Source organism: Oncorhynchus tshawytscha, linkage group LG05 (genome assembly GCF_018296145.1).
Source record: "Oncorhynchus tshawytscha isolate Ot180627B linkage group LG05, Otsh_v2.0, whole genome shotgun sequence".
NCBI lineage: Eukaryota > Metazoa > Chordata > Actinopteri > Salmoniformes > Salmonidae > Oncorhynchus > Oncorhynchus tshawytscha.
In genome coordinates, this window is record NC_056433.1 from 28,338,566 (window position 1) to 28,365,725 (window position 27,160).

General features: G+C 42.2%; 1 protein-coding gene across 1 annotated transcript in view; it reads right to left on the reverse strand.

Moving 5' to 3' along the window:
* brf1b (BRF1 RNA polymerase III transcription initiation factor subunit b) overlaps positions 1–27,160 on the reverse strand; it is a 126,358-nt gene that overhangs the window by 47,428 nt on the left and 51,770 nt on the right. Inside the window, exons 8-12 of the mRNA XM_024420566.1 lie at positions 24,925–25,018; positions 23,987–24,113; positions 23,548–23,587; positions 23,149–23,244; positions 22,473–22,778 (exon numbers count right to left, since the gene is read on the reverse strand). Of these exons, the coding sequence (XP_024276334.1) occupies positions 22,473–22,778; positions 23,149–23,244; positions 23,548–23,587; positions 23,987–24,113; positions 24,925–25,018 (663 nt within the window). The remainder of the gene's footprint in view (positions 1–22,472; positions 22,779–23,148; positions 23,245–23,547; positions 23,588–23,986; positions 24,114–24,924; positions 25,019–27,160) is intronic.

The following is a 27,160-nucleotide window of genomic DNA, read 5'->3' on the forward strand; positions in this document are numbered from 1 at the left end:
AAAAGTTTGGATACACCTACTCATTCATGTTTTTGTTTTTTCCCCCACTATTTTATACATTGTAGAATAATAGTGAAGACATCAAAACTATGAAATAACACATATGGAATCATGTAGTAACCAAATAAGTAGCCACCCTTTGCCTTGATGACAACTTTGAACACTCTTGGCATTCTCTCAACCAGCTTCATGAGGAATGATTTTTCAATGGTCTTGAAGGAGTTCCCACATATGCTGAGCACTTGTTGACTGCTTTTCCTTCACTCTGCGGTCCAACTCATCCCAAACCATCTCAATTGGGTTGAGGTGGGGTGATTGTGGAGGCCAGATCATCTGATGCAGCACCATCACTCTCCTTCTTGGTCAAATAGCCCTTACACAGCCTGGAGGTGTGCTTTGGGTCATTATCCTGTTCAAAGACAAATGATAGTCCCACTAAGCGCATGTAACAGTATAACTTTAGACCAATCAGGGACCCTCTGCACACATCAACAACAGTCACCCACGAAGCATCGTTACCCATCGCTCCACAAAAGCCGCAGCCCTTGCAGAGCAAGGGGAACCATTACTTCAAGGTCTCAGAGCAAGTGACGTCACCGATTGAAACACTATTAGTGCGCACCACCGCTAACTAGCTAGCCATTTCACATCAGTTACACTCACCCCCATTTGACCTCCTCCTTTTCCGCAGCAACCAGTGATCCGGGTCAACAGCATCAATGTCACAGTATTGACTTTACGTCCGTCCCCTCGCCCCGGCCTGGGCGCGAAACAGGGACGTTCTGCACACGTCAAGAGTCACCCGCGAAGCATCGTTACCCATCGCTCCACAAAAGCCGCGGCCCTTGCAGAGCAAGGGGAAACACTACTTCAAGGTCTCAGAACAAGTGACGTCACCGATTGAAACGCTATTAGTGCGCACCACCGATAACTAGCTAGCCATTTCACATCGTTTACACTCACCCCCCTTTTGACCTCCTCCTTTTCCGCAGCAACCAGTGATCCGGGTCAACAGCATCAATTTAACAGTATAACTTTAGACCTTCCCCTCGCCCATACCCGGGCGCGAACCAGGGACCCTCTGCACACGTCAACAAAAGAGTATCCAAACTTTTGACTGGTACCCACAAAGCATCGTTACCCATCGCTCCACAAAAGCCGCGGCCCTTGCAGAGCAAGGGGAAACACTACTTCAAGGTCTCAGAGCAAGTGACGTCACCGATTGAAACGCTATTAGTGTGCACCACCGCTAACTAGCTAGCCATTTCACATCGGTTACACGCAAACCAGATGGGATATCCCTGCAGAATGCTGTGGTAGCCATGTTGGTTAAGTGTGTCTTGATTTCTAAATAAATCACTGACAGTGTCACCAGCAAAGCACTCCCACACCTCTCCCTCCATGCTTCACGGTGGGAACCAGACATACGGAGATCATCCGTTCACCTTCTCTACATTTCACAAAGACACAGCGGTTGGAACCAAAAATCGCAAATTTAGACTCATCAGATCAAAGGACAGATTTCCACCAGTCTAATGTCAATTGCTTGTGTTCCTTGGCAAAATCAAGTCTCTTCTTCTTATTGGTGTCCTTTAGTAGTGGTTTCTTTTCAGCAATTCGACCATGAAGGCCTGATTCACAGTCTCCTCTGAACAGTTGATGTTGAGATGTGTCTGTTACTTGAACTCTGTGAAGCATTTATTTGGGATGCAATTTCTAACGCTGATAACTCTAATGAACTTATCCTCTGCAGCAGAGGTAACTCTGAGTCTTCCTTTGCTGTGGATGGTCCTCATGATAGCCAGTTTCATAATAGCGCTTGATGGTTTTTGTGACTGCACTTGAAACTTTAAAAGTTCCTGAAATGTTCCGGATTGACTGACCTTCATGTCTTAAAGTAATGATGGACTGTCATTTCTCTTTGCTTATTTGAGATGTTCTTGCCATAATATGGACTTGGTCTTTCATCAAATAGGGCTAACTTCTGTATACCAACCCTACCTTGTCACAACACAACTGATTGGCTCAAATACATTAAGAAGGAAAGAAATGAACTTTTAACAAGGCACACCTGTTAACTGATATGTATTCTACTTGACTACCTCATGAAGCGTGTGCAAAGCTGTCATCAAGGCAAAGGATGGCTACTTATATTTTGATTTGTTTAACACTTTTTTGGTTACTACATGATTCCATGTGTTATTTCATAGTGTTGATGTCTTCACTATTATTCTACAATGTATAAAATAGTGAAAATAAAGAAAAACACTTGAATGAATAGGTGTTGCAGGTGCTGTGTCCCTCCTGCCGACCCCTTCGTGCCCCATAACACAGTTTGGTACTACCACCAACCAAGACAAGGGAACAGGCTAGCCTGAACCCAGAACTGTTTATGTTCATGCCTTATCCATGCTGCCATTCAAGCCAAAGAAGGAGTGGCAAGGAGAGGCATGATAGCACCCAGGCTAGGAACAGGCCGCATTAGAACAGGCCTGCAGTAAGGCTGCCTTTTCGACAGTCAGCATATTTCAAGGAAGAGTGTGCTCCAGCTACAGCTGTACACTTGACTGAGCATTGTCCCAAATTACATAACAAATTATGTAAATAATTACGAATTATACATGAATCAGCCTTGGCACTCCTGTCGTAACTAACAAACACACACACACAGACAAACAAACACACAGACACACACATGAATATAATTAGCCTAAATATTATTAAAATAATACAAATATCCCAAAAATTTACCAAAACGTGTTATGTTGCAGCAAATTGCCTAGTAATGGTTATAAGAGCTATAAAAGCTCCTTTCACCTCAAAGAACAACGAGTGAAATTTTAGCAGAGAGCGGATCATGGTGTATAGTGCATCAAGGGATAAGGTATATGAGTGCAAGTTTATGTGTGTGGGCAAATGTATGTGTGTGTGTGTGTGTGTGTGTGTGTGTGTGGTAGTCTGTAGACCATAAGATCATTTCAATGCGTGTTGGGAACAGAGCGTAAGATATGTGTGCATCTACCGTATGTGTGTGTTTGGGAAGGGATGTTAGTGAGTGCGTACACATGCATGAACGCATACACAGTGTGAGATAACAGTACACTCCTGCTCTACACAAAGGTAAAATTAAGCCATTCTCAATCTCATTTAGCAACGTAAAACATTTAGTGCAATCCTACATAATAGCATTGGAATATAAGAGGAACACTGCTTTTGGGCTATACAAGGATACATCTGCCGAATAGAAATGTGTAGAAACATTTTACATTTGACTCATTTGGCAGACACTTTTACCCAGGGCGATTTACAGTTACTGTATTCATCTTAAAACAGCTAGATGGGACAACCACATATTACAGTCATAGTAAATACATTTTTCCTCAACAAAGTAGCTAGCAGTAAAATAAGAGCTAGTAAGAGGGAAAAGAGTCAAGCGCAAGTGTTAGATCACAAAAGGTTTTACTACATTTTTGGGGGGAGGGTTGAGGAGGGGGTGCTGTGGGATTATTTAAGATACTCTTTCTGATGTTTTTGGAAAGATGGGCAGGGACTCTGCTGTCCTAGCTGGTTCCACAATTGGGGTGCCAGGACAGAGCTTGAACTGGGCTGAGCGGGAGCTGCCCTGCCGTAGGGGTGGGAAGGCCAAGAGACCAAAGGTGGCAGAATGGAGTACTCTGGTTGGGTGTAGGGTTTGAGTAGAGCCTAAAGGTATAGGGAGGGGCAGTTCCTTTTGCTGCTCTGTAGGCAACTACAATGGTCTTGGTGTTAATGTAAGCTAGTGGAAGCCAGTGGAGTGTGCGGAGGAGTGGGGTGACATGGGAACACACAAACATTCTAGAAACATTGTACTAATGACTTTCAGAGGAATCCTATTCTATTCACTTTGGGCAAATATTATGATATCATATCGCATTGCATTATACAACTACAGTCGTGGCCAAAGGTTTTGAGAATGACACAAATATTCATTTTCACAAAGTCTGCTGCGTCAGTTTGTATGATGGCAATTTGCATATACTCCAGAATGTTATGAAGAGTGATCAGATGAATTGCAATTAATTGCAAAGTCCCTCTTTGCCAAGCAAATGAACTGAATCCCCCCAAAAACATTTCCACTGCATTTCAGCCCTGCCACAAAAGGACCAGCTGACATCATGTCAGTGATTCTCTCGTGAACACAGGTGTAAGTGTTGATGAGGACAAACCTGGAGATCACTCTGTCATGTTGATTGAGTTCGAATAACAGACTGGAAGCTTCATAAGGAGGGTGGTGCTTGGAATCATTGTTCTTCCTCTGTTAATCATGGTTAACTGCAAGGAAACATGTGCCGTCATCATTGCTTTGCACAAAAAGGGCTTCACAGGCAAAGATATTGCTGCCAGTAAGATTTCACCTAAATCAACCATTTATCGGATCATCAAGAACTTCAAGGAGAGCGGTTCAATTGTTGTGAAGAAGGCCATTTATGTGTGGGGTTGCTTCTCAGCCAAGGGAGTGGGCTCACTCACAATTTTGCCTAAGAACACAGACATGAATAAAGAATGGTACCAACACATCCTCCGAGAGCAACTTCTCCCAACCATCCAGGAACAGTTTGGTGACAAACAATGCCTTTTCCAGCATGGTGGAGCACCTTGCCATAAGGCAAAAGTGATAACTAAGAGGCTCAGGGAACAAAACATCGTTATTTTGGGAACATGGCCAGGAAACTCCCCAGACCTTAATCCCATTGAGAGCTTGTGGTCCATCCTCAAGAGGCGGGTGGACAAACAAAACCCACACATTTTGACAAACTCCAAGCATTGATTATGCAAGAATGGGCTGCCGTCAGTCAGGATGTGGCCCACAAGTTAATTGACAGCATGCCAAGGCGGATTGCAGAGGTCTTGAAAAAGAACGGTCAACACTGCAAATATTGACTCTTTGCATCAACTTCATGTAATTGTCAATAAAAGCCTTTGAAATGCTTGTAATTATACTTCAGTATTCCATAGTAACATCTGACAAAAATGTCTAAAGACACTGAAGCAGCAAACTTTGTGTAATTTAATATTTAATATTTGTGTAATTTAATATTTGTGTAAATAAGTGTTGCATCAGATTGGCAGATGGCTATAGATGACGCATTTCAGGAAGCTAGGTGTATGTCGCACGTTACAAGAGAGACATTTCAACATATTATTATTTTTAGCAATTGCGTTTTTTTGGTAGAAATGCCTTCTGGAACATGTGAACTTTCATGGGCCTTAATAACAAACTTGTATTCCATCTGTAAATACAAATAGCATTGTTAAATTACTAGCCTAGTTGATTTGCCACGGAAAAAGTCAGGAACCTTCCCGCTAGCCATGATTGGCTGAGATAATGGATGGAATTGTATGTGCAGAGAGATAAGTTTGGATTGGCCTGCCATGTAGCGTGCTTCTGTCTATAACGTGAGCTGATCAGTATGTGTTGATAGTCCTTTCTACCTCAGCGCTTTTGGAAGATATAACGTTTGCCTTCGAGAACTACAAAAGGTTTACTACTTTTCTCAACAACATTGATACCCTGAATTTAGCAGCCGCGATCGACAGATCAGTTGGAAAAAATTGTGATGGGCTACTTTCTGCACACGCAACGGTCAGTGTGAACCGGAGTAACTTGACACAATGCTGGCCAAACAAGATGTATACTGAACAAAAATATGAATGCAACTTGCTAACATTTCAACGATTTTACTGAGTTACAGTTCATAAAAGGAAATCTGCAGATTGAAATCAATTCATTAGGCCCTAATCTATAGACTTCACATGACTGCGCAGTGGCGCAGCCATGGGTGGGCCTGGGAGGGCATAGGCCCACCCACTGGAGGGGCCCAGCCATTCAGAATGAGTTTTTCCCCAACAAAAGGGCTTTATTACAGACAGAAATACTCCTCCGTTTCATCAGCTATCCAGGTGGTCTCCGACGATCCCGCAGGTGAAGAAGTCAGGTGTGGAGGTCCTGGGCTGGTATGGTTACACGTGGTCTGCAGGTGTGAAGCCGGTTGGACCTACTGCCAAATATCTAAAACGATGTTGGAGGCAGATGGTAGAGAAATTAACATGAGATTCTCTGGCATAAGCTCTGGTGGATATGGCTGCAGTCAGCATGCCAATTGCACGCTCCCTCAAAACTTGAGACATCTGTGGCATTGTGTTGTGTGACAAAACTGCACAGTTTAGAGTGGCCTTTTATTGTACCCAGCCCAAGGTACACCTGTGTAATGATCATGCTGTTTAATTAGCTTCTTGATTTGCCACACCTGTCAGGTAGATGGATTATCTTGGCAAAAGAGAAATGCTCACGAACAGGGATGTAACCAGTTTTTTTGTCCGTATGGAACATTTCTGAGATCTTTTATTTCAGCTTATGAAACATGAGACCAACACTTTACATGTTGTGTTTATATTTTTGTTCAGTATAGCTATAAACAAAACTGAGTTAAATGGTTCCCGTCTGCCATGAAGTGTTCATCCATGTATACTGGTAAGAGTCTATCTACATATTCAGATATTATACGTTTCTAATTTTGGCAGAAAGTCATTTTCATTGCAAGTTAAAGCCTACTGTGAGCAAGCTAGCGAACGTTAGCTTGCTTGCTGGCTCACTAGCTAACATTACGTGTATGTGTAGTAATATTATTTGAATCAGAAATCCAATTGTATTTCTAGTTATAGCCTAATGTTAGCTAGCTAACATTGAACCTAGTTGGTTAGCTGTAGCTACATGCAGATTCATACTACAGCTATCAAATCAAATCATATTTATTTCTATAGCCCTTCGTACATCAGCTGATATCTCAAAGTGCTGTACAGCTATGACAATGTTTGTTTTGTAGTAGTATGAGTTGGGATTATGCCGGTTCATTGTTTAGCTAGCTAGCTAGCTACATGTCTAAACAAAAGACTCCATTTCGCCAGATGATTACATGACCATCAAGATAACCAGGTGTGTCTGGGGGTGATTACGGCCATCTATTGCATTTCATGAACATGTGTACATGTCTATAGACAATAGTGACCCATCCACTTCGATGAGTGGTGGTTATAGCATTTATTTCGCATGACCCATCAATTTAGACAAGTGTATCAGGTAAACATAATCTAATAATTATAAAATATTTTTATCTGGACACTTTCTGTTTTTGATATTGCTACCATGCAAGTAACCATTTCACTGTACCATTCACAACCTCTGTATCCTGTTCATGTGACAAATAAACATAGATTTGTATTATATATAGTGTGTGTTTAGCAGAGACAGTAATGTGAAGAACAACATGACCTGCACCAAAGTCAGATTATGATATACAGTGCCTTCGGAAAGTGTACTATTTCCACATTTTATTACGTTACAGTCTTATTCTAAAATTGATCAAATAAATAAATATCCTTAGCAATCTAACCCATAATGACAAAGCTGAAACACATTTTTAGACATTTTTGCAAATGTATTACAAATAAAAATAGAAATACCTGATTTACATAAGTATTCAGACCCTTTGCTATGAGACCAGAAATTGAGCTCAGGTGCATCCTGTTTCCCATGAACATCCTTCAGATGTTTCTACAATTTCATTGGAGCCCACCTGTGTAAATTAAATTGATTGGACATGATTGGAAAAGCCAACACCTGTCGATATAAGGTCCCACAGTTGACAGTGCATGTCAGAGAAAAACCAAGCCATGAGGTCAAAGGATTTGTCCATAGAGCTCTGAGACAGGATTGTGTAGAGGCACAGATCTAGAGAAGGGTACCAAAACATTTCTTCAGCATTGAATGTCCCCAAGAACACAGTGGCCTACATAATGTTTTAAATGGAAGAAGTTTGGAACCACCAAGACTCTTCCTAGAGCTGGCCGCCCGGCCAAACTGAGCAATCGGGGGAGAAGGGTCAGGGAGGTGACCAAGAACCCAATGGTCACTCTGACAGAGCTCTAGTGGTGATGAGAGAACCTTCCAGAAGGACAACCATTTCTGCAACACTCTACCAATCAGGCCTTTATGGTACGTGGCCAAAAGGAAGCGACTCCTCTGTAAAAGGCACATGACAGCCCACTTGGAGTTTGCTAAAAGGCACCTAAAGACTCTCAGACCATGAGAAAATCTCAGACCATGAGACTCTCTGGTCTGATGAAACCAAGATTGAACTCTTTGGCCTGAATGCCAAGCGTCATGTCTGGAGGAAACCTGGCACCATGAAGCATAGTGGTGGCAACATCAGGGACTGGGAGGCTAGTCAGGATCGAGGGAAAGATGAAAGGAGCAAAGTACAGAGAGATCCTTGATGAAAACCTGCTTCAGAGCGCTTAGGACCTTTAGACTGGGGCGATGGTTCACCTTCCAACGACCCTAAGCACACAGCCAAGCAACACAGGAGTAGCTTCGGGACAAGTCTCTGAATGTCTTTTAGTGGCCCATCCAGAGCCTGGACTTGAAACATCCCTGGAGAGACCTGAAAATACATGATCAGCAATGCTCCCCATCCAACCTGACAGAGCTTGAGAGGAACTGCAGAGAAGAATGGGAGAAATTCCCTGAATACAGGTGTGCCAAGCATGTAGCATCATACCCAAGAAGACATGAGAAGTAATCGCTGCCAAAGGTGCTTCAATAAAGTACTGAGTAAAGGGTCTGAATACTTATGTAAATGTGATATTTCAGTGTATTATTTTTAATAAATTAGCAAACAATTCTGAAAACTGTTTTGGCTTTGTCATTATGGGGTATTGGGTGTAGATTGATGAGGGAAAAAAAACAATTTAATACATTTTACAATAAGGTTGTAACCTAACAAAATGTGGAAAAAGTCAAGGGGTCTGATTACTCTCCAAAGGCACTGTAGGCCAAGGACTAGATAAAGTGTATTTTTATCTGGAGATTACTACACTACTCACTCTGTTTAGCACATGGCCTCACATGTGAATCCTTAAAGAGATGGGTGTGGCTAAGGCTTAAGAGAGTGTGAACAATGATTAGTGGGTGTAGAACTCTCCATTAGGTGTACCAAAACATTCAAGGGACATTTTCTCAAAAGTGGGGTTACAAGTTTGTCAACTTTCAAAGCAGAATTACTGTACCATTATTCCTCAACTGCAGTGTAAGATATACAATTTTCTAGCTCTGAGTCTACTTTTATGCAATTTAAAAAACGCAATTTAAAATGTTGCTACATTGGACCGAATCCAGGTGGTGGGTCACATATTTGTAACATGACACATTACATCATATTACTGGGGCATGTAAAGCTCCCTTTCAACATTATCTCACTTATAAGCATAAAATGTTTCTCAGGACAATATCCAGGCTTCTCTGCTTTGTAGCCCTAGTATGTTTTCTGCGTGACAGGCCCTGAGTGTAGCTGATGTGTGTGTGTGACTGTGTACACCAGGAGGGGAGAAAGAGAGGAGGGTGCCACTTGCTTGTCTCCCTTCCTGTCAGTTGTCATCCGTTCAAGGCGAGCTCCTCTGTGGTAAGCTGTCAGTTCCACGAACACATTTAGATACAGTGTGTACACACACAGAGACACACACAAACACTGCATAGTCTGTCTCAGGGACCACATTAATAAGATATAAGAAATAACTAATCTCCTGAGATAACACTGCAAAAAAGACAAACCGGAACAGTGTTGCCTGTCCCTTTAAGATGAAGGCCAGGTGGTACGGCAGAGCAGAGCTGCAGCTGTACTGTCACTGGCAGGGGGGTAGGCAGGTTGGCCGGAGCAGCTGTCTAATTACATCACGGCAGGAGGTCAGCGCATGGCCAATCACCCTCCTTCGCCGACACACCTTGCAGCTCCAATAGAGGACAGAGGGAGAGAGGAAGGGACCGTCTGCATGGACAGCATAATAGAGACCTAGAAAGTCACTCAATGACGTTGACCATAGTACTGCTTTCTGCATTGAAAAGGAACATGAGGAAGGTCTGTACCCAATATGTCCAGTGAAAGAAAGAAAGGAAAGCTTTCGACAACACATGGCTAGAAGCCAGGCCTGGCTAAACATGCATTTGAAGTACCAAATACATATGTGAAAATCTTATAGTAAATAATGTTGTGTTTCTTCAAAAACACATTCAAAGAGGTACCAGTTCCAGAGTTCATGTAAGTCTAGTCTATATTAGGAAATAATGCAACTAGCTGATAGGAGCATATTGGCTCAAAAGGCTGAAAACCTGATTCAACAACCAGCCGGTATAGCCACTAGTAGGAATACCATCAAATGGACCATTGTCCATGCTTTCCTTTCAGACTACAAGCCACACCATTTGCATGTTACACCTTGATGTCAACGTAAAATGCTCAACGTAAAATGTCACTCAGGGGTACATACTCAAGCCAAACTCATTTTGAGAGATTATAAAAATCCAGAAACGTTGTTGGTATTGCATTTGTTGGATTGTAAAAGTAATTCACAATATATATTTTTTATTATAAAAGTCAGTTTACGGTTTACATTTAATTTGTTAATCGACCTGGCCAAGGCTTTCGACTCTGTCAATCACAACATTCTTATTGGCAGACTCAACAGCCTTGGTTTCTCAAATGATTGCCTCGCCTGGTTCACCAACTACTTCTCTGATAGAGCTCAGTGTGTCAAATCGGAGGGCCTGTTGTCCGGACATCTGGCAGTCTCTATGGGGGTGCCACAGGGTTCAATTCTCGGGCCGACTCTCTTCTCTGTATACATCAATGATGTCGCTCTTGCTGCTGGTGATTCTCTAATCCACCTCTACGCAGACGACACCATTCTGTATACTTCTGGTCCTTCTTTGGACGCTGTGTTAACTAACCTCCAAACGAGTTTCAATGCCATACAACTCTCCTTCCGTGGCCTCCAATTGCTCTTAAGCGCAAATAAAACTAAATGCATGCTATTCAACCGATCATTGCCCGCACCTGCCCGCCCATCCAGCATCACTACTCTGGACGGCTCTGACTTAACTACAAATACCTAGGTGTCTGGCTAGACTGTAAACTCTCCTTCCAGACTCACATTAAGCATCTCCAATCAAAAATTACATCTAGAATCGGCTTCCTATTTCTCAACAAAGCTTCCTTCACTCATGCTGCCAAACATACCCTCGTAAAACTGACCATCCTACCGATCCTTGACTTCGGCGATGTCATCTATAAAATAGCCTCTCTATACTATACTATACTCAGCAAACTGGATGATACTCAGCAAACTGGATGTAGTCTATCACAGTGCCATCCATTTTGTCACCAAAGCCCCATATACTACCCACCACTGCGACCTGTATGCTCTCGTTGGCTGGTCCTCGCTTCATATTCGTCATCAAACCCACTGGCTACAGGTTATCTACAAGTCTCTGCTAGGTAAAGCCCCGCTCTATCTCAGCTCGCTGGTCACCATAGCAGCACCCACTCGTAGCACACGCTCCAGCAGGTATATCTCACTGGTCACCCCCAAAGCCAATTCCTCCTTTGGTTGCCTTTCCTTCCAGTTCTCTGCTGCCACTGACTGGAATGAACTGCAAAAATCACTGAAGGTGGAGATTCCCATCTCCCTCACTAGCTTTAAGAACCAGCTGTCAGAGCAGCTCACAGATCACTGCACCTGTTCATAGCCCATCTGTATACAGCCCATCTATCTACCTCATTCCCATACATACTGTATTTATTTATTTAGCTCTTTTTGCACCACAGTATCTCTACTTGCACATCCATCTTTTGCACATCTACCATTCCAGTGTTTAAATGCCATATTGTAATTACTTCGCCACCATGGCCTATTTATTGCCTCAACTCCCTTATTTGCAGTCACTGTATATAGACTTTGTTTTCTTTTTTTTCTACTGTATGTTTTGTTCATTCCATGTGTAACTCTGTGTTGTTGTATGTGCCGAACTGCTATGCTTTATCTTGGCCAGGTCGCAGTTGCAAGTGAGAACTTGTTCTTAACTAGCTTACCTGGTTAAATAAAGGTGAAAAAAATAAATAATAATAATTTCATTGGGGGTAATGGAAAAAACGCTCAGAGGTGGGTTGTGGGAGGGGTTGGGAAATTGTACCGTAATATTGATTGATTGTGTTGTTTATGTGATTCCAATAAAAATGAATTGTTTGCAAAGAAAGAAAGAAAGAAAGAAAGAAAATAAGAAAGAAAGAAAGAAAATTCAGGCCGAATCGGGAGGATTGGCAACCGTAGCCTCAAACCCACGTTGCAGTACACCACCAAGCGAGGTTTGTAATTCACAGAGACGGCTTGTCTGTGAGGTAAATTCTGCTAAACTCAGCCCTGAGTTTAGCATTTTTGTTCAAAATGGCAGAGTTCACATAAAGTTAATGCCAAACCTCGTTTTTAAAAACAGTCTACAACAAAAGACAAGTTTGCTCAAACCCTGCAGAATATAACCATGTTTCACTGGTCTTGGATTGGATTTACTGGCTAATCCTATATCTGGCTAGCGCCGTCAAAGTCAGGTGAACAGCCGCTGCTCTAGTTTGGAGAATAGGTCTCTCCTTATCCTGTATTTAGGCTAGATACTTCTGTTTAGATCTAGTGTGAAGAGACATTTTGATGACATCAGCATGAACTAGTTACAACTTTATTCTGAGGGAGATGCCTCTGGGGAGTTAAAAGCGGCGTCCTCTCCTTGGGAAAGTGGGACTGCTTTAAATAGGCACTGGGTTCGAAGGAGGTCGTCACATCATCGGTCATTTTGGCTCATCACGGAGCGCCTATTGAGGGCAGATGCACTTAGTGGTGCCAGAATGCTGGGGTGACTGGAAATAAAATGTCCACGGGAGCTACTGTACACACAGCCTGCAGAGAGATGGCCCCGGACTGTCAGCTTTAAAGAGTGAGGGGGGTGGGGGTGCCCAGTAGACCTCACTCACACACACACACACACACAGATAATGCGGAGACAGACAGGCAGGGAGGCACAGATTTATATAATGCCACACAAACACACACACACACACACACACACACACACACACACACACACACACACACACACTTTTAGGCAAATACCTGAGCAGACACACTCACTTTTGGACTTTATGGGAATGCTATGAAGTCCAAAAGTTATGGGCAGAGTTAGAAAGTTGGCTGTCAGAAGTATTACAATGTAAATCTACTTTAATCCATCTGTCTGCATATTTCAAGACATGCAGTGAGATAAGCAATGGCTTGGACAATACTCTTCTTGTCAATTATCTTGAAAAAGCATACTTAAAAACTGTGAATCAACCAATCCTCCATTGTTAAGTCAATGGAAAGATCATATGCTTCATTATCTAAATATTGAAGGAGCGTGAGGGTTGGAGAGGAAGAAAATGGTGCAATTTTAGGATGTGGCGGAGAGTAGTGCAGGCAGTGGAGATAGAGGTGGGAACAGGTGGGTCGGGGCAGGTGTGATGTTGTTGATGTTTGTGTGCATCTGTATGTTGTATTTTGTATGTGTATGTTTTGTATTGTATTAAATAATTAATTAAATAAATAAATAACACCAACTCATTATCACTGACACATACACAGCAGGGTTTTAAATGAACAGGACGCTGAGCCAGTGAGCCCACGCCTATATTTCTGTGTGTGTGTGGGATTGGGGAGATTTATCTCTGCTAAAGCCATTAAAGCCCAATGTTTACGAGTCCTGGGGCCTGAGCCTCGCCCAAAGAAGCTTTCCCTCCAGCCTCTCTGCTCTGTCCAAAATTATTCCCTATATAGTGCACTAATTCTGACCAGAGCATTATGGGTCCTGGTCAAAAGTAGTGCACGATATAGGGAATAGGGTGCCATTCGAGACACACCCCTCAGCTTCCCAGGCACAAGGACTACGATGAATAATATCCATCCACTCCGCATAGCTACCGTTACCAGCTAGCTAGCAACCTATAAAGAACACTAGCCCAACTACATTTCACATCACAGACTTTAATTAGGGTTATTGTATTCAGGGAGCATATTAGCTAGTAGTGCTAGTGCGCTAAATATTTTATTAGGGTTCCTGTATTCAGGAAGCGTGCTAGTAATGCTAGCGCTAGCTTTTTACTGGGCTTACTGTAATTCAGAAGTGTGTTTGGGTGCCTCAAGGAAATATGAGCCAGTTTGTTTGGACAGGCGACAGTGGCCAAGTGGAGAAGGAAATGGGAGGTCAAATAGGGGTAGAGGGGTAAAGAGGGTCGGGTCAAGAGGCGAGCAGCTGTGAGGATCTGCAAAGCCTGACCAATGATCTACTACTATAACATTCTATTTCACTTCTCATGCACACTTCTCATACCATTTCAATGAATGTGGAATTTCTCCAAATCAATAATATCATACTATCACAAAGAAAAATAACTTGGTGTTTTTCGCTTGTCCCTGATAATGATGCTGTTAGCCTGAATACTGTTTTTATTCACATTAAACACAATTTAATTATAGGACAAACTACTACAATGTAGCCTACATAGTCAAAAGGAAGCAGCAGAACTGTAAGAAAATGACTAGATAGTTTATATGGACTAGAAAAGTGTAAAGAAGGTCAACATCAGTCCCCAATTAATCTGAAGGAATTGATTGGACTAAAGGCTTCGCACACAACCCTTCAAACGCCAATCAATGTTCTACAATACCATCCAAGGGTCCCTTTACACTCACAGAACTAGGCATGCGTCTCAAATCACAAATATACATTTCCACAAAGTTTGCTCTTCAGTGTCTTTAGATATTTTCGTTACTATGGAATACTGAAGTATAATTACAAGCATTTCATTAGTGCCAAATGTGTTTATTGACAATTACATGAAGTTGATGCAAAGAGTCAATATTTGCAGTGTTGACCGTTCTTTTTCAAGACCTCTGCGATCTGCCCTGGCATGCTGTCAATTAACTTCTGGGCCACATCCTGACTGATGGCAACCCATTCTTGCATAATCAATGCTTGTAGTTTGTCAAAATGTGTGGAATTTTGTTTGTCCACCCGCCTCTTGAGGATGGACCACAAGTTCTCAATGGGATTAAGGTCTGGGGAGTTTCCTGGCCATGGACCCAAAATATCGATGTTTTGTTTCCTGAGCCAATTAGTTATCAATTTTGCCTTATGGCAAGGTGCTCCATCATGCTGGAAAAGGCATTGTTTGTCACCAAACTGTTCCTGGATGGTTGGGAGAAGTTGCTCTCGGAGGATGTGTTGGTACCATTCTTTATTTATGTCTGTGTTCTTAGGAAAAATTGTGAGTGAGCCCACTCCCTTGGCTGAGAAGCAACCCCACACATAAATTGCCTTCTTCACAACAATTGAACCGCTCTCCTTGAAGTTCTTGATGATGTGATAAATGGTTGATTTAGGTGCAATCTTACTAGCAGCAATATCCTTGCCTGTGAAGCCCTTTTTGTGCAAAGCAATGATGACGGCACATGTTTCCTTGCAGGTAACCATGATTGACAGAGGAAGAACAATGATTCCAAGCACCACCCTCCTTTTAAAGCTTCCAGTCTGTTATTCAAACTCAATCAGCATGACAGATTGATCTCCAGCCTTGTACTCGTCAACACTCACCTGTGTTAACGAGAGAATCACTGACATGATGTCAGCTAGTCCTTTTGTGGCAGGGCTGAAATGCAGTGGAATTTTTTTTTGGGGGGGGGGGGATTCAGTTCATTTTCATGGCAAAGAGGGACTTTGTAATTAATTGCAATTCATCTGATCACTCTTCATAACATTCTGGAGTATATGCAAATTGCCATCATACAAACTGACGCAGCAGACTTTGTGAAAATGAATATTTGTGTCATTCTCAAAACTTTTGGCCACGACTGTAGTTGTATAATGTAATGCGATATGATATCATTATATTTGCCCAATGTGAATAGAAAAGGATTTCTCTGAAAGTCATTAGTACAATGTTTCTAGAATGTTTGTGGTTTCCCTCCGCACACTCCACTGGCTTCCAGTGGACTGTATATAGGGAATTGGGTGCCATTTGGAATGTAACCTATGATTAATGCAGTCCATTTATGTGGTCAACATTGGTCAATGGGTGAGGCAGTGTCACATTTGGAATTCGGCCCATATGCCTTAAATGTCTAAGGTGTCTGTGTATTTCATTATTTATAGTCTACTATGAATCATCCTCACTAATAACCAATGGAATTTTCTCCTAGGAAGTGTGAAAACGCTGGCTCTCAGCATCCAGCATATTTTGGGAATGAATGCTAGTGTTTCTGGTAGACTTCCAGTCATTGCGCTAACACTAGTTAGCATTGGCTCGCTGAACTCCTAAATATAAATATCTGTGGCACTTCATTCCCCTCTTCAAGGGATTAATGCAAGGGCACCGATTAAACGTTCTGTCAATGTTTGCCAACACAATCCCCCTACCAAATCTCAAAGAACACTGACGATAAGGCTCCAATAAAAGCATTTTATGGATTGGTCAACAGATTAAGGAGAAATACTAGGGCTTCAAAATAAGGTTATCAGAACAAGGGTTGGCAAACAACCATCCATGAATCAAATCAAATGTTATTAGTCACAGTGTGCCGAATACAACAGGTGTAGTAGACCTTACACTGAAATGCTTACTTGTAATATCTGTCGAAGTTGGATATTGTACACGATCAATGCTTTGGTATCTAAATAATTTGGTAAAATGGGAATCCTTCATATAATTTCGAAATGTTTAAATAATACTCTACGCTTGTTTTGTTCCATAATAATAACATAGGGTTTAAATAACAGTAGAGTTTACCCTATGAGACAGGCCTTTAAAATTCAACCTGAACTTCCAGTGACTCTGTTTGGGATAGCGCCCTGCAGATTAATGAAGATTTATGACAACAGTGTGACCACTGGTCAGGATAATATCAGCCCAGCCCAGCCTCACTGAGCTGCTGAAACCGAGGCAGAGAGGCTTTGTACCAAATGGCACACTATTTCCTATGTAGTGCACTTGAAGTGCAATACTTTTGACCAGGGAGAAATAGGAGCCATAGGGCTCTGGTCAAAAGTAGTTCACTTTTAAATGTTTTATTTATTTTAATTTTAACAGGGAAGACATATTGAAACCTTTTCCAAATTCGCCCTGAATAAAATAATAGACAGTTGAAGTCTGAAGTTTACATACACTTACGTTGGCGTCATTAAAACTCGTTTTTCAAACACTCCACAAATTTCTTGTTAACAAACTATAGTTTTGGCAAGTCAGTTAGGACATCTTTGTGCATGACACAAGTAATTTTTCAACAATTGTTAACAGACAGATTATTTCACTTATTTGAGAATATTGCATTGTTTTTTGGGGCGACTTCAGTCAGACAAAAAAATCCGTGGAGTAACCATGGTAAGTCTGTTTAGGCAATTCACTGTATAACAATTCCAGTGGATCAGAAGTTTACAAACACTAAGTTGACTGTGCCTTTAAACAGCTTGGAAAATTCCAGAAAATTATGTCATGGCTTTAGAAGTTTCTGATAGGCTAATTGACATAATTTGAGTAAATTGGAGGTGTCCCTGTGGATGTATTTCAAGGCCTACCTTCAAACACAGTGCTTCTTTGCTCGACATCATGGGAAAATCAAAGGAAATCACCAAGACCTCAGAAAGAAAATTGTAGACCACAAGCCTGGTTCATCCTTGGGAGCAATTTCCAAATGCCTAAAGGTACCACGTTCATCTATACAAACAATAGTACGCAAGTATAAACACCATGGGACCACACAGCCGTCATACCGCTCAGGAAGGAGACGCAATCTGTCTCCTAGAGATGAACGTACTTTGGTGCGAAAAGTGCAAATCAATCCCAAAACAACAGCAAAGGACCTTGTGAAGATGCTGGAAGAAACAGGTACAAAAGTAGCTATATCCACAGTAAAATGAGTCCTATATCGACACAACCTGAAAGGCGCTCAGCAAGGAAGAAGCCACTGCTCCAAAACCCAGACTACGGTTTGCAACTGCACATGATGACATGTGCAGTACATTTTGGAGATAGTGAAGATAGTACATTTCTCCAAAATGTACCCTGGTCTGATGAAACAAAATTAGAACGGTTTGACCATAATGACCATTGTTATGTTTGGAGGAAAAAGGGGGAGGCTTGCAAGCTGAAGAACACCATCCCAACCGTGAAGCCCGGGGGTGGCAGCATCATGTTGTGGGGGTGCTTTGCTGCAGGAGGGACTGGTGCACTTCACAAAATAGATGGCATCATGAAGTAGGACAATTATGTGTGAAGACATTGAAGAGCCGACTCTGGGATGCTGGCTAAGGGATGCAAAGAAAAATCCATATCTCAGACTGGCCAATAAAAGATTGGCAAAATAACACACACTGGACAGAGGACCTCTGCCTAGAAGACCAGCATCGCCGGAGTTTCCTCTTCACTGTTGATGTTGAGACTGGTGTTTTTTGTACTATTTAATGAAGCTGTCAGTTGAGGATTTGTGAGGCATCTGTTCCTGTAACGGCTGTTGGAAGAAGAGGAGCAAGGTGCAGCGTGGTACGTGTTCATACCTTTTATTTGAACTGAACACTGAAATAACAAAAATAACAAAGAGCGAACAAAACCGAAACAGTTCTGTCTGGTGCAGACCCAGAAAACAACTACCCACAAAACACAGGTGGGAAAAGGCTACCTAAGTATGGTTCTCAATCAGAGACAACGATAGACAGCTGCCTCTGATTGAGAACCACACCCGGCCAAACACACAGAAATAGAAAACATAGAACACAAAACATAGAATGCCCACCCCAACTCACGCCCTGCCCAAACCAAAATAGAGACATAAAAAGGATCTCTAAGGTCAGGGCGTGACAGTTCCTCAAACTAGACACTAATGTACTTGTCCTCTTGCTCAGTTGTGCACCGGGGACTCCCACTCCTCTTTCTATTCTGGTTAGAGACAGTTTGCGCTGTTCTGTGAAGGGAGTAGTACACAGCATTGTACGAGATCTTCAATTTCTTGGCAATTTCTCACATGGAATAGCCTTAATTTCTGAGAAAAGGAATAGACTGACGAGGTTCAGAAGAAAGTTCTTTGTTTCTGGCCATTTTGAGCCTGTAATCGAACCCACGAATACTGATGTTCCAGATACTCAACTAGTCTAAAGAAGGCCAGTTTTATTGCTTCTTTAAAACCTGTTAAGCTTCCCCCCTACTTTTTTGGAAATTCTGTTAAAAATCGCGCAACATTTTGGCGTCCTGCTACTCAGGCCAGGAATATAGTATATGCATATGATTAGTATGTGTGGATAGAAAACACTCAGACGTTTCCAAAACTGTTTAAATCACGGCTGTGACTATAACAGAACGTCTGTTTCATCGAAAAGCGCAGGAAAATCTGATCACTGGAGATGGAAAAAAATATCCATGCGCCACTCCCATGAATTGTTAAAGGTGAACCGTAATATATTAGGCCAAGCTTGCAGTACCTACAGCTACCACAGGATATATAGAGTCTCCTCATTTGAATCTGAATTGATTCTTGGTAGATCCGCCCAAAGGGAACCGATTCTCTCCGACCACCGACCCGAGGCATTGTCTCTGTGTTTTTCCGGACATTTTTCCACACGGCAGGCTATCGAATTTACATCGCCTCCTGATGATTTTTATAGCTTATTAACGTGTAGTTATACCTAAAGTTGCATTAGAAAGGTATTTCAAGTGTTTTGTGAAAGTTTATCGTCGAATTTTTAACTTTTAAATGACGTTACGTTATGAAACGCTCTTTTTCCGTTTTCCACACAGTCTTCATAGATCGATATCTAGGCTATATATGGACCGATTTAATCAAAAAAAGACCCAGTATTGATTATGGGACATCAAGGTGTGCAAAGAAAGAAGATGGTCAAAGGTAATTAATGTTTTATATTTTATTGTGCGGTTTGTGTAGCGCCGACTATGCTAATTCTTTTGTTTACATCCCCTACGGGTCTTTTGGGGTGTTGCATGCTATCAGATAATAGCTTCTCATGCTTTCGCCGAAAAGCATTTTAAAAATCTGACACGGTGGCTAGATTCACAATGACTGTAGCTTTATTTTAATACCAAACATGTGTATTTTAATGAACGTTTGCGTTTTAACTAATACTATTAGCATGTAGCGTCGCGCATGTGCATTTCTAGAGCTCTAGGTGGGACGTCTGCGTCTCAAGTAAGCTCAAGAGGTTTTAATCAGCAAAACAGTTTTTAGCTACGCTAACATAATTGCAAAAGTATTTTCTAATGATCAACTAGCCTTTCAAAATGACAAACTTGGATTAGCTAACACAACGTGCCATTGTAACACAGGAGTGATGGTTGCTCATAATGGGCCTCTGTAGATATTCCATAAAAAGATCTGACGTTTCCAGCTGCAATAGTCATTTACAACATTGATTACAACATTACAACATTTGATGTTATTTAAATGGACAAAAAATTTGCTTTTCTTAGCAAAGGAGAAATGCGCACTAACAGGGATGTAAACAAATTTGTGCACAACATTTTTGAGAAATAAGCTTTTAGTGTGTATGGAAAATTGGGATATTTAATTTCAGCTCATGAAACATGGGATCAACACTTTACATGTTGCGTTTATTTTTGTTCAGTATATATACATTGTGAAGTATACATAGTGAAGAGAACAGGTCCCAAAATCGTCCGCTGTGGTACACCCTTTTTGTACCTCAAGAAATTCAGACTTAACCCCATCAATTCTCTTCATAGGGTATAGGGTGCCATTTCGGAAGCAGCTACAGAGAGAGGTGGTGGGCGTATTGATTGGTTAAGTGAGGCTAGGGGATGTGCTGGAGTTAATACCTTTTGTCACGTTCTGACCTTTATTTCCTTTGTTTTGTCTTTATTTAGTATGGTCAGGGCGTGAGTTGGGGTGGGCAGTCTGTGTTTTTCTATGTTGTGGTTTTGAGTTCAGCCTAGTATGGTTCTCAATCAGAGGCAGGTGTCGTTAGTTGTCTCTGATTGAGAATCATACTTAGGTAGCCTGGGTTTCACTTTTGAGTTGTGGGTGTTTGTTTTCCGTGTGTGTGTTTGTTGCCACACGGTACGGTTTCGTTCATGTTCACGTTTATTGTTTTGTATTTTCATAGTGTTCAGTTAATATCTTAAAATAAAACGTTATGGACAATTACCACGCTGCGCATCGGTCCTCCGATCCTTCTCGCTTCTCAGAAGAGGAGGAGGAATGCCGTTACACCTTTATCCATCCAGTCGGGAGCAGAGAGCCAGAGAGCCTTTCGCTCGGCACACACTTGCTCACATCAATGATCCGGTATGTTAAATAAAATATAGAACCCACTTAAGCCAAATTAAGGCATGTGGTCAAATCAAAATCAATCAAATCAAATGTATTTATATAGCCCTTCGTACATCAGCTGATATCTCAAAGTGCTGTACAGAAACCCAGCCTAAAACCCCAAACAGCAAGCAATGCAGGTGTAGAAGCACGGTGGCTAGGAAAAACTCCCTAGAAAGGCCAAAACCTAGGAAGAAACCTAGAGAGGAACCAGGCTATGAGGGGTGGCCAGTCCTCTTCTTGCTGTGCCGGGTGGTCAAATGCGGTCAGGGCTATAGGGGAGTCAGTGGGTAGAGAGTGTTTTAAGTTGTGTTTGAATGACCCCTCAACCCGCGACTGATGTGAGGGGGGTGTGGGGAGAACTCTCAGGCCAAAATGGCAGTTATTAAGAAAAGAGAGAGAGAGAGAGATTTGGTGATCGCCTGACTGACAAGTGCTCAATAGGAGATTCTGACCAAAACGTCATGCTGATAGACACACAAAAAATACATCTAAATGATGTCCTTTCACAACCAGTATACAACCTGACTGTGACAACACAAAAGTTTTGCACACTGGTATTACTAGCAGTTTGGGGGTGGACTCACAATATCACTCAAACACAGCTCAAGGTTTTCCCAGACGATTATGGTTAGGGGTAACGACACGCACTGTAATCTTGGGTTATTACACAGTTAAAAGGGAAGTTTAGGACTTTAATTTGATGTTAGATGGTTCCTCACCCTGAAAGTAGTCTATGGGCCTGGAGAAACTAAAATCCATGGTTCAGTTTTTTTTAAATGGATACTTTGGGATTTTGGCAATGAGGTCCTTTATCTACTTCCCCAGAGTCAGATGAACTCATGGATACCATTTTTATGTCTCTTCATGCAATTTGAAGGAAGTTGCTAACTAGCATTAGCGCACTAGGTAAGTAGCATTAAAGTAATGACTGGAAGTCTATGGGTAAAACTACCTCTACCTCCTTCATACTGCACATAGATATAAAAATGGTATCCACTAGTTCATCCGACTCTGGTGAAGTAGATAAAGAAAATTGCCAAATCCTGAAGTATTTCTTTTAAACAGCCACCACAATCTCCAGATAACATAAGCCACTGCTAGAGAACAATCAATGGAAGTGATATGAGCAATTGTGCACTTACCAAAACACTATGGAGCTGATTTGATTTGGCAATGTAGTCTGGACTCACCACTGTCCTTGTCCTCTGCGATGCACTCATGGATGGACTCACTGAGCCCCAGGCTAGCCGCGCTAGGCAAGGGACCCAGGATGGAAGCTAGGGAGGGCCCTCCTCTGGGTGGTGGATGTGGAGGGGGTGCCTCCTCTGTCACTCCTTCTCCCCCTCTTTCGTCCCCTTGCTGTTCCCCATGGATAACCTGGCAGAGGAAGTCCTGGTTCAGGTGTTGGGCAACTGCCTCCAGCTCCTCGTCCTCCTCGGGGTCCACCTCCCTGGGGCTGGAGCACGAGGCCTGAGAAAGCACCTCGTCTAGCGGGTCTGAGGGTCAGAGTGGAGAGGATGGGTCTTGGGGATATATACAGTACATACACATATTCAGGGATTGAGTCACATAGGTGTTATGTGCGTAGCTGTACTTTAGACACACACACACACGCTGCTCTTTTCAGAGAACTCAAAATGACAATCATCCGCAGTTCTCCGCCTGCCATTTTCAAAGGGCAAAAGTGTGACCTCATGACACTGATGAAGCACCTTGTCAGAACTGACCTACAGCGTCGCCTTGATTAAAAAAAACGACAGAAGCCACAGAGACGTGCTTCTTGTTGAGTTAGTAAAAAAAACACTAAAGGCAGTGGGCACACACACATACGCACGCACGCACGCAAACACAAACACACACACACACCTATTTCTTTGGCATAGGCAGCGTAGATCCCTCTGAGCTTTGGCCTGCTGTTTTCCAGCTCCGTCTCGATCTCGTCTCGATACAAACTGATTTCACCTGCAGGGGTAGAGAGACGGTGAAACTGAGATGACCCTTCACATTACATTGTTTGTTTTCACATTTACAATTCTCTCAATCCTACAGTGACCTAGTTGATCGCATGCATTTTATATGACATTTTACATTCATTTACATTACATTTTATATCACAATTATTTTGATGAGATTTTTGAGTTTCATTTACATACAAAATGCTCAAAGATCTAATCAAAAATGCTCACAGACTTAAAGTTCCAAAACTTTGTGGTAGCCTGCATTGAGGCTACCTATTACCATTACCACAATATAAACCAAACATACCTTGAACTTCATCCAGCTTTTTGGCTAACTCTTGTTCAAGCTAAAATGGGGTAAGGGAGAGTCAAAGTGAAAAAAACTATTGATGGGATTCAGTCAATTGCAGATTTACGGATAGTAGCATGTTCTGGATGGATGAGTTGACACTTGATATGGAAACTGGCAGTCTGATCACATACCAGATTACTTCTCATCCACGTTTGTGGTAAAAACTGAACGAGTCACGCCATGCAACTAAAAGTTTCTAAATCAAGTGTCAACTCCTTCCATTCGGGCCACGCTTCTGTGCAAATCAAATGCACTAAGATATGATTGACAGGGCAAGCCAGCCAATGCCTGGCCATCAATTCCATCTGAGACATGCTGCTGCGCCAATCAAACACACTGACAGGTGATTGATAGGGCAAGCAAGCCAATGCCTGGAAAGAGTCAGATAACGTACCGCCTGCATCTTGACCTTCCTCTGTCCAGCAGTGAAAGAGGGTGGGTCACACTCCTGCTCCAGATCCACCCGCATGAACTCATCGATGGTCAGCTGACTGGTGGGAGTGTCCTCGAACTCTGTCAATCTTGACAACAGAAGGAGAGGTGTGTCACGTTCTGACCTTAGTTCCTTTTTTATGTCTCTATTTTGGTTTGGTCAGGGCGTGAGTTGGGGTGGGCATTCTATGTTTTTCAGTCTGTTTTGTTCTGTGTGTTGTATTTCTATGTGTTTGGCCTGGTATGGTTCCCAATCAGAGGCAGCTGTCAATCGTTGTCTCTGAGAACCATACTAAGGTAGCCTGTTCCCACCTGTGTTTGTGGATAGTTGTTTTCCGTTTTGTGTATTGCACCTTGCAGAACTGTTCGATTGTCGTTTTTTTTGTTCAAGTATCCATATTGATTAAAAGGTATGAATACTTACCACGCTGCACCTTGGTATTCTCCTTCTCCCGACAACAGACATTACAAGGTGTCACTATCTGGTCAAGTTACAAAGGACGGATGAAGACCTTTTCTCTATATACACTGATGATGGCCTAACAGCTGAAATATTTGTATTTTGCTCTTGTTACATTCAAATAAAAGCAATAAATAACTCTGAAAATCAATTTCTTAACTCAAACCTTACCACCAACTTTAAGCCTTAATTTAACCATAACCCCAGAGCTTGCGTGGTCATCTAGCAGTGTATGTGTTAGGGTGCGGGGTTAGGGAAAGCATAGGCTTTACCAACAGTCTTCAATGGACCAAACTGCATTTGCCAACATGATGGGATCTACTAAGCTACAGTAGGCTAGTGAAGGTTTGGTGGCTAGCGAGAGACTATGAGCCCTGTCCAGAATAGGATTCCAGCCATGACGGAGACATGCCCTCATCTGCTCCCCTCTTAGCTCGCACCTTTTCCTCAGTGTGGCCTCGCACACTTTCACCACTCCGATCACGTCCTTGACGGTGCGGCGGAACTCGTGCATCCGGGCAGCCACCAGCAGTGCTGGGGAAGAAGCGAGGATTACACAGTGATCAACCAACACACACCTCTCTTTTTCACCCACAGAAGAACACACGTGCATACGTCCACACGCACATTTTTATTAGCTATTCAGAAAAAGTGTATACTACCTAAAACACAATCAAATAAACACACACACTGTATAAACCATATTTCTGGGTTGTGTAACTTCCAAAGATACTATTGGTATGGGAAATGGGTCTCAACTTGACTCAATAGTTTCTGCACCAGTGACATTCTACACTGGCATACCGCTCATCGCTTTTACCTGTTCTGTAAGTACACGTTTTTTCTTCCCTGTGCGCCGCCTCCGCTATGTTTAGCCAGCATTAATAAAATGAATGCTTGTCTTGATCAATATGCTCCTTTGAAAGGTGTAGAAGTTACACAACGGCCCAGTCTTTAGCGTGTCGCAGCAGAGGTTGTCCATAACACATGACAAAATCTTTATCAACTGCTTATAAATGCTGTATGCATGGGTTATGAATGTGTTATGAAGTCTTTGTGTAGGCACAGTACCCTTCACATGAAGTGTGACCTTCCTTTTTCTGCTGTGTGCTAGACTCACTTCGTTAGATTGATTTAGGACTTTAAGCCTACATTTTGACTAACTGAAATGTTTGCTCCCAACAAAAAAAATCTTGAGGGAATACAATTGAAAGCTAAAAAGGGCAAAGGAAGGATGGAGGGCTGAGTATTAGCATAATTGTCAATAGAGACAGTGTCATGTTTTAGCTTTTGTTTTTCATGCAGTGTTTTCACTTGGTATACAATTGAAGTCGAAAGTTTACATACACTTAGGTGGGAGTCATTAAAACTAGTTTTTAACCTCCAATTTACATCATTTGAGTCAATTGGAGGTGTACCTGTGGATGCATTTCAAGGCCTACTTCAAACTCAGTGCCTCTTTGCTTGACATCATGGGAAAATCAAAAGTCAGCCAAGACCTCAGAATAAAAAAATGTAGACCTCCACAAGTCTGGTTCATCCTTGGGAGCAATTTCCAAATGCCTGAAGGTACCACGTTCATCTGTACAAACAATAGTACGTAGTAAGTAGTAGTAAGTTTAAACACCATGGGACCTGGCAGCCGTCATACTCGCGTTCTGTCTCCTAGAGATGAATGTACTTTGGTGCAAAAAGTGCAAATCAATCCCAGAACAACAGCAAAGGACCTTGTGAAGATGCTGGAGGAAACAGTTACAAAAGTATCTATATCCACAGTAAAACGAGTCCTATATTGACATAACCTGAAAGGCCGCTCAGCAAGGAAGAAGCCACTGCTCCAAAACCGCCATAAAAAAGCCAGACTACGGTTTGCAACTGCACATAGGGACAAAGATCGTACTTTTTGGAGAAATGTCCTCTGGTCTGATGAAACAAAAATAGAACTGTTTGGCCATAATGACCATTGTTATGTTTGGAGGAAAAAGGAGGAGACTTGCAAGCCGAAGAACACCACCCCAAGCACGGGGGTGGCACCATCATGTTGTGGGGATGCTTTGCTGCAGGAGGGACTGGTGCACTTCACAAAATAGATGGCATCATGAGGTAGGAAAATTATGTGGATATATTGAAGCAACATCTCAAGACATCAGTCAGGAAGTTAAAGCTTGGTCACAAATGGGTCTTCCAAATGGACAATGACCCCAAGCATACTTCCAAAGTTGTGGCAAAATGGCTTAAGGACAACAAAGTCAAGGTATTGGAGTCGCCATCACAAAGCCCTGACCTCAATCCTATAGAAGATGTGTGGGCAGAACTGAAACAAGTGTGTGCGAGCAAGGATGCCTACAAACCTGACTCACTTACACCAGCTTTGTCAGGACGAATGGGTCAAAATTCACCCAACTTATTGTGGGAAGCTCGTGACAGGCTACCCAAAACGTTTACCCAAATTAAACAATTTAAAGGCAATGCTACCCACTGGGAATGTGATGAAAGAAATAAAAGCTGAAATAAATCATTCTCTCTACTATTATTCTGACATTTCACATTCTTAAAATAAAGTGGTGATTCTGACTGATCTAAGACAGAACATTTTTACTAGGATTAAATGTCAGGAATTGTGAAAAACTGAGTTTAAATGTATTTGGCTAAGGTGTATGTAAACTTCCGACTTCA